The sequence below is a fragment of the Culex pipiens genome, chromosome 2 (genome assembly GCF_016801865.2).
Source record: "Culex pipiens pallens isolate TS chromosome 2, TS_CPP_V2, whole genome shotgun sequence".
Classification (NCBI taxonomy): domain Eukaryota; kingdom Metazoa; phylum Arthropoda; class Insecta; order Diptera; family Culicidae; genus Culex; species Culex pipiens.
Window position 1 is genome coordinate 181,132,728 of NC_068938.1, and position 14,442 is coordinate 181,147,169.

The 14,442-nt window shown below is 34.4% G+C and overlaps 1 protein-coding gene across 4 annotated transcripts in view; it reads left to right on the forward strand.

Annotated features, from left to right (window-relative positions):
* The window catches only part of LOC120429527 (RNA-binding protein fusilli-like), a 146,346-nt gene that overhangs the window by 9,498 nt on the left and 122,406 nt on the right, over nt 1-14,442 (forward strand). For 3 of the 4 annotated variants that reach the window (XM_039594593.2, XM_052709148.1, XM_052709147.1), the window contains exon 2: nt 9,132-9,923. In XM_039594593.2, coding sequence (XP_039450527.1) covers nt 9,795-9,923 — 129 coding nt within the window. In that variant the 5' untranslated portion in view covers nt 9,132-9,794. Of the gene's footprint in view, nt 1-4,009; nt 4,151-9,131; nt 9,924-14,442 lie in introns of those variants that run through there. The other variant, XM_039594596.2, reaches the window with a different exon arrangement.

Here is a 14,442-nt window from a genome sequence, read left to right on the forward strand (position 1 = left end):
TGCAATTTTATTGTAAACCTAAACTGATGTAATGATTTTTTTGAAAACACCGTAAATAACCTTAGTTATTTTTTAAATTAACTTTTAATTATTTTTAATTGTTCTTCAACTATTTTGAACTTTTAAAATATAGAAAGTATAAACTAAACGAGAATAAAACCCCTCAAAAAACTTACTACACCACCGAAATCAACCGTCAATTATTCCTGGTTGACCTTCGAGGTATTAATTGTGGTTAAGAAAGGGGGGAACCGCGACTTCTCTTTAAATATTATCTTGTTGGCATTGGTCAGTTTGTGGTGCGTGCGTGCGTCCGAAACGGTGCTTGTGTGAGTGTGAGGGGAAGCAACTCCACAGGTGTGTGCCGCACCGGGTTTAATTTTCTCTTGTCTCGTTTGTCTGCCTCACCGGGAGGGAAAAATATGAACACAGAAACACGAAAGATAACGAAATGGGTTGCCCCGACTTTTAGAGGGGTGAGTGTGGGAGGAAAAGTGCTGTGGTTGGTGGAATATAGAAACAAAAATGTGAAGTGTTACAAAAAAAATCTTGCTACCCGAATGTCAAGCAAAAATCAAGAGCTTTTAGTAGTAAGAAAAGACAAAAATAAATTATTTCGCACACTTAGTCAATTGGTGATATTTTATTTATATTTAATAGTTTCTCTACATATTTGCACAATAAAGTGCCGGTTTGGCCTTTTATTGATTTTTTTTTCATTTCGATCTACTTATTGTATTTTGTTTTTTCTTTCGTTTTATTAGTTTTAAGATGTCGTGTTAAAAACATTAATCAAACCTTTTGTTTTTGTTAAGTTTGTTTTTTAAATTATTCTATTCGATTGATTTTTTAAATTTAAGATGTTGTTTCGATATTGAATGTTTTGTTTATTTGTAATTTTTTTTTTCGCTTTTTCGACAAATTTATTTTATTTTTCTTTCTTTGTTTTTTTTATTATAACAAGTAAATTCTGTCATGTTTCTAGATCATTTTTTCTGTGAAATATACTGTATAATGACAAATCAATTATAGTTAATCATGCTTAAGCTTAAAAAAACAATGAACACCCGTTATTTTATTCGTTTTTTTTTGAGGCCGATGCAAACAATTTTTAAAAATTTGAATGGTTCTAAAAATATTGCATATTCTACAGAATTTTCAATTTTGTATTTTTTATTTGTATGTGAAAGAATTTTTAGAACGATTTGATGTCTTGGGTAGGTAAGTAGGCCTGGTACCCCCGTTGAGAATTGCTGCTGTAGGTTGATTTTGATGATGCTTGATATTTTTTTGAATAAGGTGCACTTTTCAATGTAAAGGCGGTTAAAAAAAACTCACAGTATTATGCTCTTTGAAAAAATAGGTCCAAAATTTTATAATTAAGTCCAACCTTTAAAAAGCCACGTAGCCCAGTGGTAACGCTTCCGCCTCGTAAGCGATAGATTGGGGTTCAAATCCCGGCTTGGACCAACACAACTGGTGATCTTTTCCCTTCTGGAATCGATTACTTAGTAAAGGGAAGGTAGTGTATCGTCCTTATCACGGACCTTATCACGACACCTTAGGGAGGCGACCTATGGAATGTTAACGTTAACCCTAACATGTTAACATTAAGTTGAGAATGAAACTGCCACTGAATCCGCTTTGTAAATGCCGGCCCGATACTCTTCAAGGGTGTTCCCCTCAGGAACTGGGAAAGATTTACTTTTTTAAAAAAATGTAAAAAACAACTGTTTTCAACCCTTTCAAAAAGTTACTCATGTTTATAAAGTTTTAAAAATTATTGTTATTAAAAAGAACCGGAAACTTCACAAAATTTAAATTTTTCTTACAATTAAAATGCTTGAAAATAAAAAAAAATCAGTTTAAAAAATAAATCTAGAAATGTTTTTTAAAGTAATGATTGTAAAATCTTAGCATTAAATAAAAAAAATCCTCGATAAAACACTTTTTGCCGTGCCTTACATTTTTTATTGCTCCAAAAGAATCTCAAAAGGTCGAATTTTGTTCAACAAGTTATTTTTTTTTGTTTGTTTACTATTTGAAGGTCGTTGCAATTTTTTTTCGTCCAAAATTTAGTAACTGTCTGGAATCTCGCCATTTTTATTAGAGATTTTGATTTTTTTTTTATTTTGGACATTGTCAATTATTTCCCTTAGTCAAAGGAAGACAGTATGAGAAGATATTTTCTGAATGATTTGTTGTCTAGGTCTTGATATGAATCTTTGAAAAAAGGTGTTTTTTTTGAATAATTCTAAACGCAGGGGAATGCATATTAAATTGATTTCAGCTAATTGCTTTTAAATTTTCACTGAAATTTTGAAGTTTATTGATTTTTTTTGTCCCCTGATTTTTAGGGCCAAACAAATTCAAACTCACGATATCGGAAACTATTGGTTTGAATGTCAAGTGAAAAAAATGAAACTGTTGTGAACAGTTATTATTAAAAATAAGTTTGAAATTTTAGATTAAAGCTCAACTTTTTGAAATGTACAAAATAAGTGTTTTTTCAGCCTTTTCAAAATGTGACTCTTGATTCTAAAATCTAGAGTTTTTCCAAAAGGTATTTTTTTTAGTATTTTTTTTTAAAGAAAGAGCAGAAAACTTCAGAATTTTATATTTTTAACACTAAAAATCGAACAATGGTCTCCAAAAAAGGCGGATTCAAAACACCAAAATTTATCAAGTAATATCAGAGCAGGAATAGTACTTTATGCAACAAGTTGCATAAAGAAGATTTTTTTCATAAAAAATAAAAATGACGAGTGCTGAAAAAATCATGTTTTGCAACGAGTGCCATTCAATATTTTTTTCAATTCTGAAAAACACTCTTTGAATGGAATTGTTAGTCAAATGTTCATGTATTTAGTCAATCCACCGTTGAAATTAAAACAATGTTAAAAAGTATTACTTTTCAAAACAAGTGAAAAGTATTACTTTTCAAAACAAGTGCTGAAAAGTTGAAGTTTTCAGCACCCATTTCAATGGTGAAACGTTGTTCTTTTCAGCATTTGTTTTGAAAATGGCTTCTATTCGATTCTATTATTTTGGTAGAGAAAAGTAGGCTGTTTCGTCGTTCGAGAATGACAGGAAAAGTAAGTAGTTTACCGACGGAATTGAAAAAAATGCATTGTGTTTTTGAAATATTTACTTTTTCAGTCGATCTAAAGTGAAAATATGGCCTACTTATCAGCACCATACATAACGACGCTGATGTAGAAATTTATGAAACAAGTGAGACACTCTTTGAATTGGTTTTCTCAAAACAGTATCGAAAACTATTACTTTGAGTGCTGAAATGTTGAACTTTTTCCTTGGATAAATATACGTCTCGTGTTGAAAAATCATGATTTTGCAACTTGTGGCATAAACTACTATTAAGCATCGTTTTTCCATTGAAACCTGTCATGAGTTCATAACTTAGCATAATCACCTAGTAGTGATGTCAACAATGGCTGATTACTCAACACATACTAATTCCAAAGTGCATGGCGATTACTCATCATAATCATTCCAATGATGAGAACTACTAAACAGCTAACTAAGGGGAAGACCTTTTTACAAGTTTCATGATCACGTATAAGTTAAATAAGAGTTAAATAAGAGTATAGAGTTAAACGTTAAACTTGCGCTAAAACTAAACATCAGTTAAGCCTCGTACCTGCGAGGTGACCTCCTCACTCGACGATCCAAGCTTTTTGTTACCCCACCGATTGTTGTTGTTTCGCGTCGTTGTGTATCAAAATATGAGAGTTTTGTTGTGGTATGGCCATACCACATCGCACACCAACAAATCCCGCAAGCCTCATACCTTCCGATTTGGGATTCTGGCGTTCGGTTCAGTATTCGACAACAGGTGTGTGCGTGTGTGTTTGTGTGCGTAGATGGTTGCTTCGATGCGTGCGATAAAATAGGTGTGTTCGTGTGGTCATCAGCTTTTGTGTGTGTGTGTATAATAATAACGTTGTTTGGTTGCGCCACGTTCAGTCAGTCAGTTCGGTTTCGGAAGCTTCGGCATTTAGAGAGTTGTGTTTCGACGGACGCGGACGTTTTCGTGCGGTCACTCGGGGTTTTCTTTTGTTTTGTTGTGTTTACATTTTTGCGATTGTTTTTTGGCTCCGCAACTTTTGCTGGAGTGCGATTTTTGCGGGTAAGTTTTTTTTACTCGGTTGTTGTTGTGATTGTGAGTTGTGGCAAAAATGAGAAAAAACAGTTTTTTTTCGGCTCGTCCAATTTTATTTTTAAAACTCGTTTCGATGGACAAGTGAATGGCTTTGAGACGGGTGAATTTTCGCTTCACCAAGTTTTTGGATCTTTTTGCTCCTGCGAGAGTAATTCGTGACTTTTTCATTTATTGCTAGCAGCAGCGTGGAGCGATTCGTTAGCACTGATAAAAAGCACCCCGCGAAGTGCCTTTTTGTGTATTGACGGACCACAAAAATGGGAAGAAGTTTGCTATCTTTACTTTTTGGTGTAATTTTTATTGCACTCAAAGAAAATCAGCGTCCGTCCAGCGCAAACGGATTAGGTCAGTGTTAGTGGTAGGTTTGTATGTGTGTCGTACGTAGCAATGTAGTTGATGTGACGATATTGTTTGTATGAACTTGGACGCGTGGTTTGTTTACCACTACCGTGTGTCTGGTATGTGTACTTTGTTCAGTGTGTTATTGTTGACTTGCGGAGAATTTGACAAAAATGCGTGTAAGCACTGGTAAACAACTAAATTTTGCATTTTTTTTTCAAATGAGCTTGAAGAAAATAAATTCTGCATACGATTTGTAGAAAACAAGTTTGATTAAATATTATTTCTAAATCCAGATTAATTAAAAAAAATGGAGGTCATCTAACGATCAAGGTTATGTCACCCACAATTATTACAAATCTTATTACCGGTGCATTTTACGTTTGTTCAGTGATTTCGACGACGATGACAAGAGCAGGGTGCTTAAGAGCAATTCTCTACGAAATCGGTCTTTTTTCTTCAATTTTAATTTTTGTATTTTTTAATCCGACTGAAACTTTTTTGGTGCCTTCGGTATGCCCAAAGAAGCCATTTTGCATCATTAGTTTGTCCATATAATTTTCCATACAAATTTGGCAGCTGTCCATACAAAAATGATGTATGAAAATTCAAAAATCTGTATCTTTTGAAGGAATTTTTTGATCGATTTGGTGTCTTCGGCAAAGTTGTAGGTATGGATACGGACTACACTGGAAAAAAATAATACACGGTAAAAAAAATTTGGTGATTTTTTTATTTAACTTTTTATCACTAAAACTTGATTTACAAAAAAACACTATTTTTAATTTTTTTTATTTTTTGATATGTTTTAGAGGACATAAAATGCCAACTTTTCAGAAATTTCCAGGTTGTGCAAAAAATCATTGACCGAGTTATGAATTTTTTAATCAATACTGATTTTTTCAAAAAATCGAAATTTTGGTCGTAAAATTTTTCAACTTCATTTTTCGATGTAAAATCAAATTTGCAATCAAAAAGTACTTTAGTGAAATTTTGATAAAGTGCACCGTTTTCAAGTTATAGCCATATTTAAGTGACTTTTTTGAAAATAGTCGCAGTTTTTTATTTTTTAAAATTAGTGCACATGTTTGCCCAGTTTTGAAAAAAATATTTTTGAAAAGCTGAGAAAATTCTCTATATTTTGCTTATTCGGACTTTGTTGATACGACCTTTAGTTGCTGAGATATTGCAATGCAAAGGTTTAAAAACAGGAAAATTGATGTTTTCTAAGTTTCACCCAAACAACCCACCATTTTCTATCGTCAATATCTCAGCAACTAATGGTCCGATTTTCAATGTTAATATATGAAACAATTGTGAAATTTTCCGATCTTTTCGAAAAAAATATTTTCAAAATTTTCAAATCAAGACTAACATTTTAAAAGGGCGTAATATTGAATGTTTGGCCTTTTTGAAATGTTAGTCTTGATTTGAAAATTTTGAAAATATTTTTTTCGAAAAGATCGGAAAATTTCACAAATGTTTCATATATTAACATTGAAAATCGGACCATTAGTTGCTAAGATATTGACGATAGAAAATGGTGGGTTGTTTGGGTGAGACTTAGAAATCATCAATTTTCCTGTTTTTAAACCTTTGCATTGCAATATCTCAGCAACTAAAGGTCGTATCAACAAAGTCCGAATAAGCAAAATATAGAGAATTTTCTCAGCTTTTCAAAAATATTTTTTTCAAAACTGGGCAAACATGTGCACTAATTTTAAAAAATGAAAAACTGCGACTATTTTCAAAAAAGTCACTTAAATATGGCTATAACTTGAAAACGGTGCACTTTATCAAAATTTCACTAAAGTACTTTTTGATTGCAAATTTAATTTTACATCGAAAAATGAAGTTGAAAAATTTTTACTACCAAAATTTCGATTTTTTGAAAAAATCAGTATTGATTAAAAAATTCATAACTCGGTCAATGATTTTTTGCACAACCTGGAAATTTCTGAAAAGTTGGCATTTTATGTCCTCTAAAACATATCAAAAAATAAAAAAAATTAAAAATAGTGTTTTTTTGTAAATCAAGTTTTAGTGACAAAAAGTTAAATAAAAAAATCACCAAATTTTTTTTACCGTGTATTATTTTTTTCTAGTGTAGTCCGTATCCATACCTACAACTTTGCCGAAGACACCAAATCGATCAAAAAATTCCTTCAAAAGATACAGATTTTTGAATTTTCATACATCATTTTTGTATGGACAGCTGCCAAATTTGTATGGAAAATTATATGGACAAACTAATGATGCAAAATGGCTTCTTTGGGCATACCGAAGGCACCAAAAAAGTTTCAGTCGGATTAAAAAATACAAAAAAAATCGAATGACCGAAATCCTAGAGAACTGCTCTTAAGGTAATTGATAAGCCCGTGAAACAACCATTTAGGGTAGGGGCTTTGGCTAGAGCGGATATCTGATTAGATAACTCAGGTATTACACAATTTGTTATTCCGTTCAGGGTTAATGAATTGTAGATTGTGTTTTGAAATAATATATCGAATTTTTGATTCAACTATTTGATAATTTTATTGAAATCATCGTATTTAAATGTTTTCAACCTTTTACAATTTTATAATATTTTAATTGATTTGAGTCGATTTGAGCACGCTCCCTCTATTTGAATATGGAGTATCTCTAAACAAATTTTCCAAGAAAATTAATCCAGTATGCTTATTTTGTCGTTTTAAACCAAACCAAGGCAAAGGCTTTATTAAATTACATTAAATCACAAAAAAGTGGGTGCGTTCAATTTGTGATCTACATGCTCCCGGACTGTCTAATTTTCATCGCAAAAAATAACAGAGCTGCAAACTACTTTTTGACATCCATTTCAACTTTTCGACACTGTTTTGGGGTGTGACACTTGAGCTTTACAAAATCGACTTGTGTCAATGATTTGCCCATACAATTTTGGTAGCGATCCATACAAGAATGGATCGTAAATATTTGAAAATCTATATTTTTGGAGGAAATTTCTGATCGATTTGTTGCCATTGGCAAAGTTGTAGGACTATTCAGAAAAAAAGATAAAAAAATCTAATTCTTACTCAAACAGCCCCCATTTAATACCAGTACCAATATATCAGCAATTTATGGTCCGATTTTAGGTGATATAAAATGAAACATTTTTGAAATTTTCTGATCTCCTAAAAAAAATTGATGTGACAAAAGTGTTATATTGAATTTTGAAATTCCGAAGAACATTTCTGGAGTTTTTTTTGAAAAGGTCCAATAAACCAAATTTCCAGTTTTTGCTTTTTGGGTATTTTTGATACCGCCCGAAAACTGAAAATTTGGTTTATTGGACCTTAAAAAAAACTCCAGATTTTTGAATAGGATTTTTTCATTTAACAAAACTGTATCGAAAAATATAACTTTTCGATGCATGTGCTGAAAAGACTTTTTAGCACTCGAATGAGTTCTAAACTTTAGTAATAAACTTTTCAGCACTGTTTTTGTTGGTGTCGATAAGTAGGCCATTTTTCTGCATCAATAATCACTTTCAGCATGTTTGGGCATATTTGAACATGTTTTGAATTTAAGTAAACAACATTTTCTAAACCATAACAAACGCGCACCATTTGAAAGTTTGACAGTTTGCCTGCATTTGTTTGCAGAAACGTCAGTCTGCAAACTTTTTGCATTATTTGTGAATTTGACAAACTATCAAACAGTAAAAAGTACAAGTTTGATTATTTGTCATAGTCTTATACCTCCTTGATGATTACAAAACAACTCTAGAGTTTTTTAAAGGTCCTGTAAAAAATTTTTTTTTTGTTCTTTGGGTTTTTTGAAACTGCCTTTTAAAAGTCAGGGGTATTAAACATTATTTTGGTTAAAACAAAATCAAGAGCTGTTCTGATGTATTACACTATTTGTTTGCTTTAAATGTTTAAACCTTGGAATATCTGTTCTATCTATTACTTTTTGCAAACATTTTGTTAATGAACACTTTTTAATCTAGATTGAGGTTATGTTTGGCAACATTTCTGCTTTTAGCAAGTATACAAATGTATGTACTTTTACTTCAACGTTTCGCGGTCATCATGAGGGATTCTAGTGGTTTGTTTTCTTGGATAAGTAATGTTGTTCAAGGCAACAAACCAAAACCTAACCTAACTTATCCATCAATATCCAACACCATGGCTTTCTCAACGGATTTGTTGTGTACATTCTACAATAACTATAATTTCACACCGATTTTCAGCAAATAAATCTCGTCGATAATAACTGACACATGCAGAAAAATTACATAACTTTCTTCACCTCAAATTGCTCGATCTGCGTGCCCTTTATCAAACACCTGCGAACATGGATATTAAACTCAACCGAGATCCGATCGAAAGTTTCGCCTGACTCCTCCCATCCAAACCGAAAACCACACACGTTCCACGAATCAATTACATCTTAATCCACTTTAATCCACGGCTGCGTTCGTGTACGCACAATCAATGGGGGGTCGTCTTCAAACGCTGAACAACAACGCTGCCTAACCCTGGACTGACCACCACCACCACCACTAACACTAACGGTAGCTGATTAGTTTTACAAATCATAGTGATTATCAAGCGCTTTTTTTCCTCCCTCTCTTCATTTGCAGGTACAACTTCCACCGCAATCATCAAACGCATTTGCGCGCCGTGAGAAATCTGATTAAATCCGCAATACAAACTGCAAGCAGCAAACCAATAGCACATTTGCGCGCGTGAACAATTACTCATTATCAAGCTCGCGTGTCGAGAACCTCCGAGTTATGCAACCGGACAGCTTCTAGCTGCTCGAATTTCGACTTTGGAACCGTCGAAAAGAGAGGTTTCGCGCCACAAGCGACGAACCCGCGTCCGATTTTGGAGCGAGCAGTGCGAAAGGAAAAGGTGAAAAAAAAGGTTCAAGTGCAATTAAATTTTCGGTAGGAAGTTGGGCAATCCCCGCACAGGAAAAAAAGGAGCTAACGAATTCAGTGAGATTACCATCATCAACGACGGTACGGGGAGAGAGCTGTACCGGAGACTTGTGCGCGCGCGCGCGGCGGGGCAAATAATTAAACAAAGTAGCAATAAAACAACTAAAAGTGTTTGAGGTGGAGTGCGTCTGTTTTTTTGTTGGTGAGGCCCTCCTGAAGAGAAGTAGCCCCAATTGCTAACGGGCCAATATCTGGACACTTGAGCCATCTGCCTCCTTAGAAGTGCGCGTGTGTGTTTGTGTACGGTGAAGAGAGTGCAGATTCCCTGGCCCGCTGAAGAGGAGACGACGACGTCCCAAGATGCTAGTTCCGGGACATGTGGTGTCACTGTACGTGGCGACGAGCGGCTATAACGGGGCCGCACTTGGCTCCGACGAGAAGGAGGTTGTTCTGCTGATTTACGTAATCATCGATGTGCAGACAAATAATGTAAGTACCACCAGAGACGGCGATGATGATGATGATGACGGTTCGACCCCTGCCGGGGCGGATTCTCCTCGATTCTTGTTCTCCTCTCTCTCTTTTTTGTTGATGTTCCTTCTCCGAACCGGGAGTCCCTCTGGGGCTTCATCGGCGTAATTACCAGCAGCGCGCAACTTCAAGGAGGCATCCGGGAGCACGGCTGGATGTGGCAAAAAGCATCAACGCCAGTACTTTTTGAAGTATGAAGATGTATTGAAGGTTTGACTTTTGGGAACGAACGCCAGTTTCAGGGTCCGTCGAGCGGTATCGTATCGCATCGGCAGCACCGCAGGTTAATTGTATTCAAATTGATGCATGATTAGTGTGCGTTTGATTATGATGTTACTAACGCCGGTACTGGTAATATATTTTTTTCTATCGCATTGTTGCGTGAACTGTGAAATTTGATGGCGGAGCAGCGTGGCTGGAAGTGGGTTTAGAATTTTATGAGATTGATGTGAATTTATAGGATATGTGTTCTGGTAATTTCTTAATTGCTGTTTTCACACTGATTGTTATTTACATTGACTCGATTGCAATCAAATTCTAAATAAATAAAATCTAAATGATTTGTTTTAGTCTGGAATCAAACACTGATTGTAACTCGATTTACAAAACAATTTATAAAACAAAAACAAACTTAAAACGATTTTTTTTGTTAACCTAATCCAACTCCAACTGGTTGGTGACTTTATCACTCCTTTCCAACAATGGTTGATATGATGGATTCGGACACAATATTCATCTGAATTAATAATATTCAGCGTAAAACAAAGATGTAAACATCACTTAAATAGGGTATTTTAACCATTAGTGGACCCCCTAGTAGAGCCGACGCGCATTTTTCACAATTTTTTCAATATTTTAAGCACTTTTTCATAACCCTATGTACAAAACAATGAAAGCTGATGTCTTTTGAACAATTTTGACTATTTGTTTCATCAGTAATTTGTTTTTGAGCAGAAAAATAGCCATTTGAAAAAAAAAGGTTTTTTTTTGCCTGTTATGGACCCCCTTTTCCTATAGTGGACCCGGGTCCATAATCCGATTGTGGACCCGGGACCACTATAGGAAAACTGTTATTTTTATACCAAATTTAACGGATATTTGGTGTTTTGATGCATGGTGGAGGTCTTATGATACATATATTGAATATAAGATGGATTTTCCATCATAAACCAATATGTTTTCTTAACAAATTTTGCTTAAAACAACAAAAAACCTAACAGACATTTAAAAACATTTTTTTTCCAAAAAAAATCAAAGAAAACGTTTCAAAAACAACTGTAAACATTAAAATGATTAAAACAAGTAATTTTGATGCACATTTTCCATATTAATTACATAAATAGTTGACCGAAACAAAACAATAGATTTGTTTACGATTGCTGATAAAACTACGCATGTTTATTTTCAAAAAATATTTTGTTATTGATTTATATTTATGAAATAACATTTCAAACTTTAATTATGATGCTTCAGTTAAGTACAATTAACTATAGTTTTTTAATAATTATGAATTCTTACGGCTTCAGCATTTTTGATACTTTTAACATGAAAACAGCTATATTTATACTCATAATTGAAAAAAATATGCAATAAGATTGACTACAACAAGCATTTATTGTATGTTTAAGAGAAACTTTTGCTTAAATACACAGTTTTCTTCATTTTTGAAGGTTAAATTAACAGGGGTCCACTTTTGGAAAAGTTAGGATTTTCGTTGCCCTATATTGGACCCCCCTATTTTTTGCTTGAAAATGAGCAGCTCTTCGCTTTCTTCACCAATGCTATGCTATGCTATGAAAATGAGCAGCTCTTCGCTTTATTTTAGTATAGTTCCTTAAACTAACATTATTTCGACTTCCTGAAGTTAAATAACCAGTCAAAAAATGATTGGATAGTTAATTCAACCATAAAATAGAAAAGCTGTTTTGTTGTGAAAATGCTAGTGGCCATGTCTGATTTCTGATGTCGAACTCAAAACACTTATTGCGCGCATTCCCGAAAAAGACACGCGGCATACCAGCCACGAAACGACGCGCCGGACTTTCGGCAAATGCGCGCTGTCAAATCCCATACTGTGCGTTTTGTTTTTGTTGATCTTCTTCTTCGAATTGCATGGCATTGTTGCCGGAAATGTATATTATTGCACCAAAAGTGCAGAAAATCGCTGGCGACAGTGTCTGCGGCACATTCTGGAATGCCGCGCGGCGTGTACCTTCGAAAGAAACGGACAATATTTTGGCAAAAAGGACATTTCAATGTCAGTCAACATTGTTTTAAATGGTGCTGAACATGTCAAATAAAAGATTTGCAGACATTAACACGCTTGAAATTGGGATTTTATTGAATTTTTCATCAAAAACTCTTCAGAGGGTCCACTATAGGAAAGGGGTCCACTAATGGATAACGTACCCTTATCACATTTTTGTACAGGGTTGTCAAGATCATTTTTTTTCAACTCTTCGAAAAGGTTTTTCAATTACCAATAAAGGGGCGTATGCCAGAACACTTTTGAAAGATCTTTCGACAAACTATCCCACGATTAGATGAATGGTAGATCAGGACTTAGTTTTCGTACAGATAGATGAGATCCGACATAAAAAATAAACACAAATCACACTTAAGTGGTCATGACATGAGACAAGGTTGCCAGATCTTAATTTTTTAGATTCATTTGGAAGGATTACGATTACAGATCTAATGGCAGGTGGGATGACGGATCCAGACATAGTTTTCATAAGGATAAGTAAAATCAGGCATCGGAAAAGTACACAAATCACACTTAAGTGGCCATAACTTTAGACAGGGTTGCCAGATCTCCAGCGTTAATACTCGTATGGAAGCTCTTACGATTACCTATCTATCCAACGATAGGTCGGATGATGGATCTGGGCAAATATTTCATAAAGATCAGTGAAATCCGGCTTAAAAAAGTATGTAATTTCTATTATTTGAGACAAGGTTGCCAGATCTTCATATTCTAAGAATCTGGGTCCACAAAATATTATTTGCCTCTTAAACTGAGCAACGGATGACTTTTGAAATACTCAAAAATTACATTTGAAAAGGATGTTAGTTGGAAAGTTTCGATTATTCGATGGTTTGTATGGGACTTCGGATAATCGAATCATGACCTGAATTATTTTTTTCATATTTTTTTATTTTCTTGTTTAAAATCAAATTCGTGTTCTGCGACCCCAATTAGGCAAATTTGAATATTTCAAGGCTTTTAAATTAATTTTAATCTTGGGTTTAAAAATTCTAAATAATTTTAAAGTAGTTTATGGGTGATACTTAGGCCCGACCATAAAAAATAAGACAAAGAATTTTGTTTTCGTGATTCGATTATCCGAAGGATTTTTTTTCGAAGGCCTTCGGATAATCGAGTCTGAACTGTAGTTGATTGCCTATCATTTTACAAAATGCATTTTTTTTAAATATTTTGTCACCGAAGTTTAAGCCGCCATCTTGGATTTAGATTTTTTTTAATAACTTCAGCGTATTTTAGGGGTCATACCTAGCTCGACAATCAAAAGCGATTTTTTTTATTCGTCTCTCCGAAGATTAGATTATCCGAAGTGAAATTTTTGCAAGGCCTTCCGATAATGGAGTCTGGACTGTATTAATTTTAATATTACTTTATCTCAAATTCGTTGCATCTTATCAAGTGGTCAAAGTAGAATTTTGTATAATATTGACGAACTTTCCATGTTTTCACCGAAGGAAAAAAAAACACGCTTTTTTTTAGATTTTTGTTTTATTTTAAGGGTTGGAGTAAAATTTGAAATCGAGTGCACGTTTGTTTCCGTATGAAATAAATTTCCTAAAAAAAGATCAAAAAATGATCGAAATTACCATATTTTCTAAAGTTGTCAGAATTTTCATTTGGTAATCCAAAACCTATTCTAAACATGGTTCATATATTTTTAACTTTTTTTGTGTGTGTGACCAACTTTACTCATGGCGCCGCGACTAGTTCCATTCCAATTTCGCGCCTAGTCGAGCAGACAAAAGGAGGCGCAATGAGCAAAAAATCAGAAACCAAGCTGGTAAACAAAACCGAAACCAAACTCCGGCAGCACTTTATGCTGCTTTGCGAACCCCATAGTGGTGCTTAAAATGCTTATGTGCACTGTAATAATGCCCAATATGGAGGCCGGTAGTCAGTATTACAATGATGGAGGACGTTAGAAATCGATTTGTTTCTCTTGGCGCTCACACAAAGTGTGTGTCTTTCTGTGTGTATAAACAAAGGGATTTCATTTCAAAACAAAAACAGAAGAAAAAACCGTCCAGCGAAATAGACGCCCATTTATGGCAGACAGGCAGAGTTGGGTGTAGGTGGAGTTGGGGTTGGCTTCCAAGAAGAGGGGGGTCCGTGCACAATTTTGCGATACAAAGACGACGCCACTAAACAGTAGCCAACCCAGTGATGCCAGCGCGGTCAGTTTGGCAACACGAGACGCCACCACCACCACCA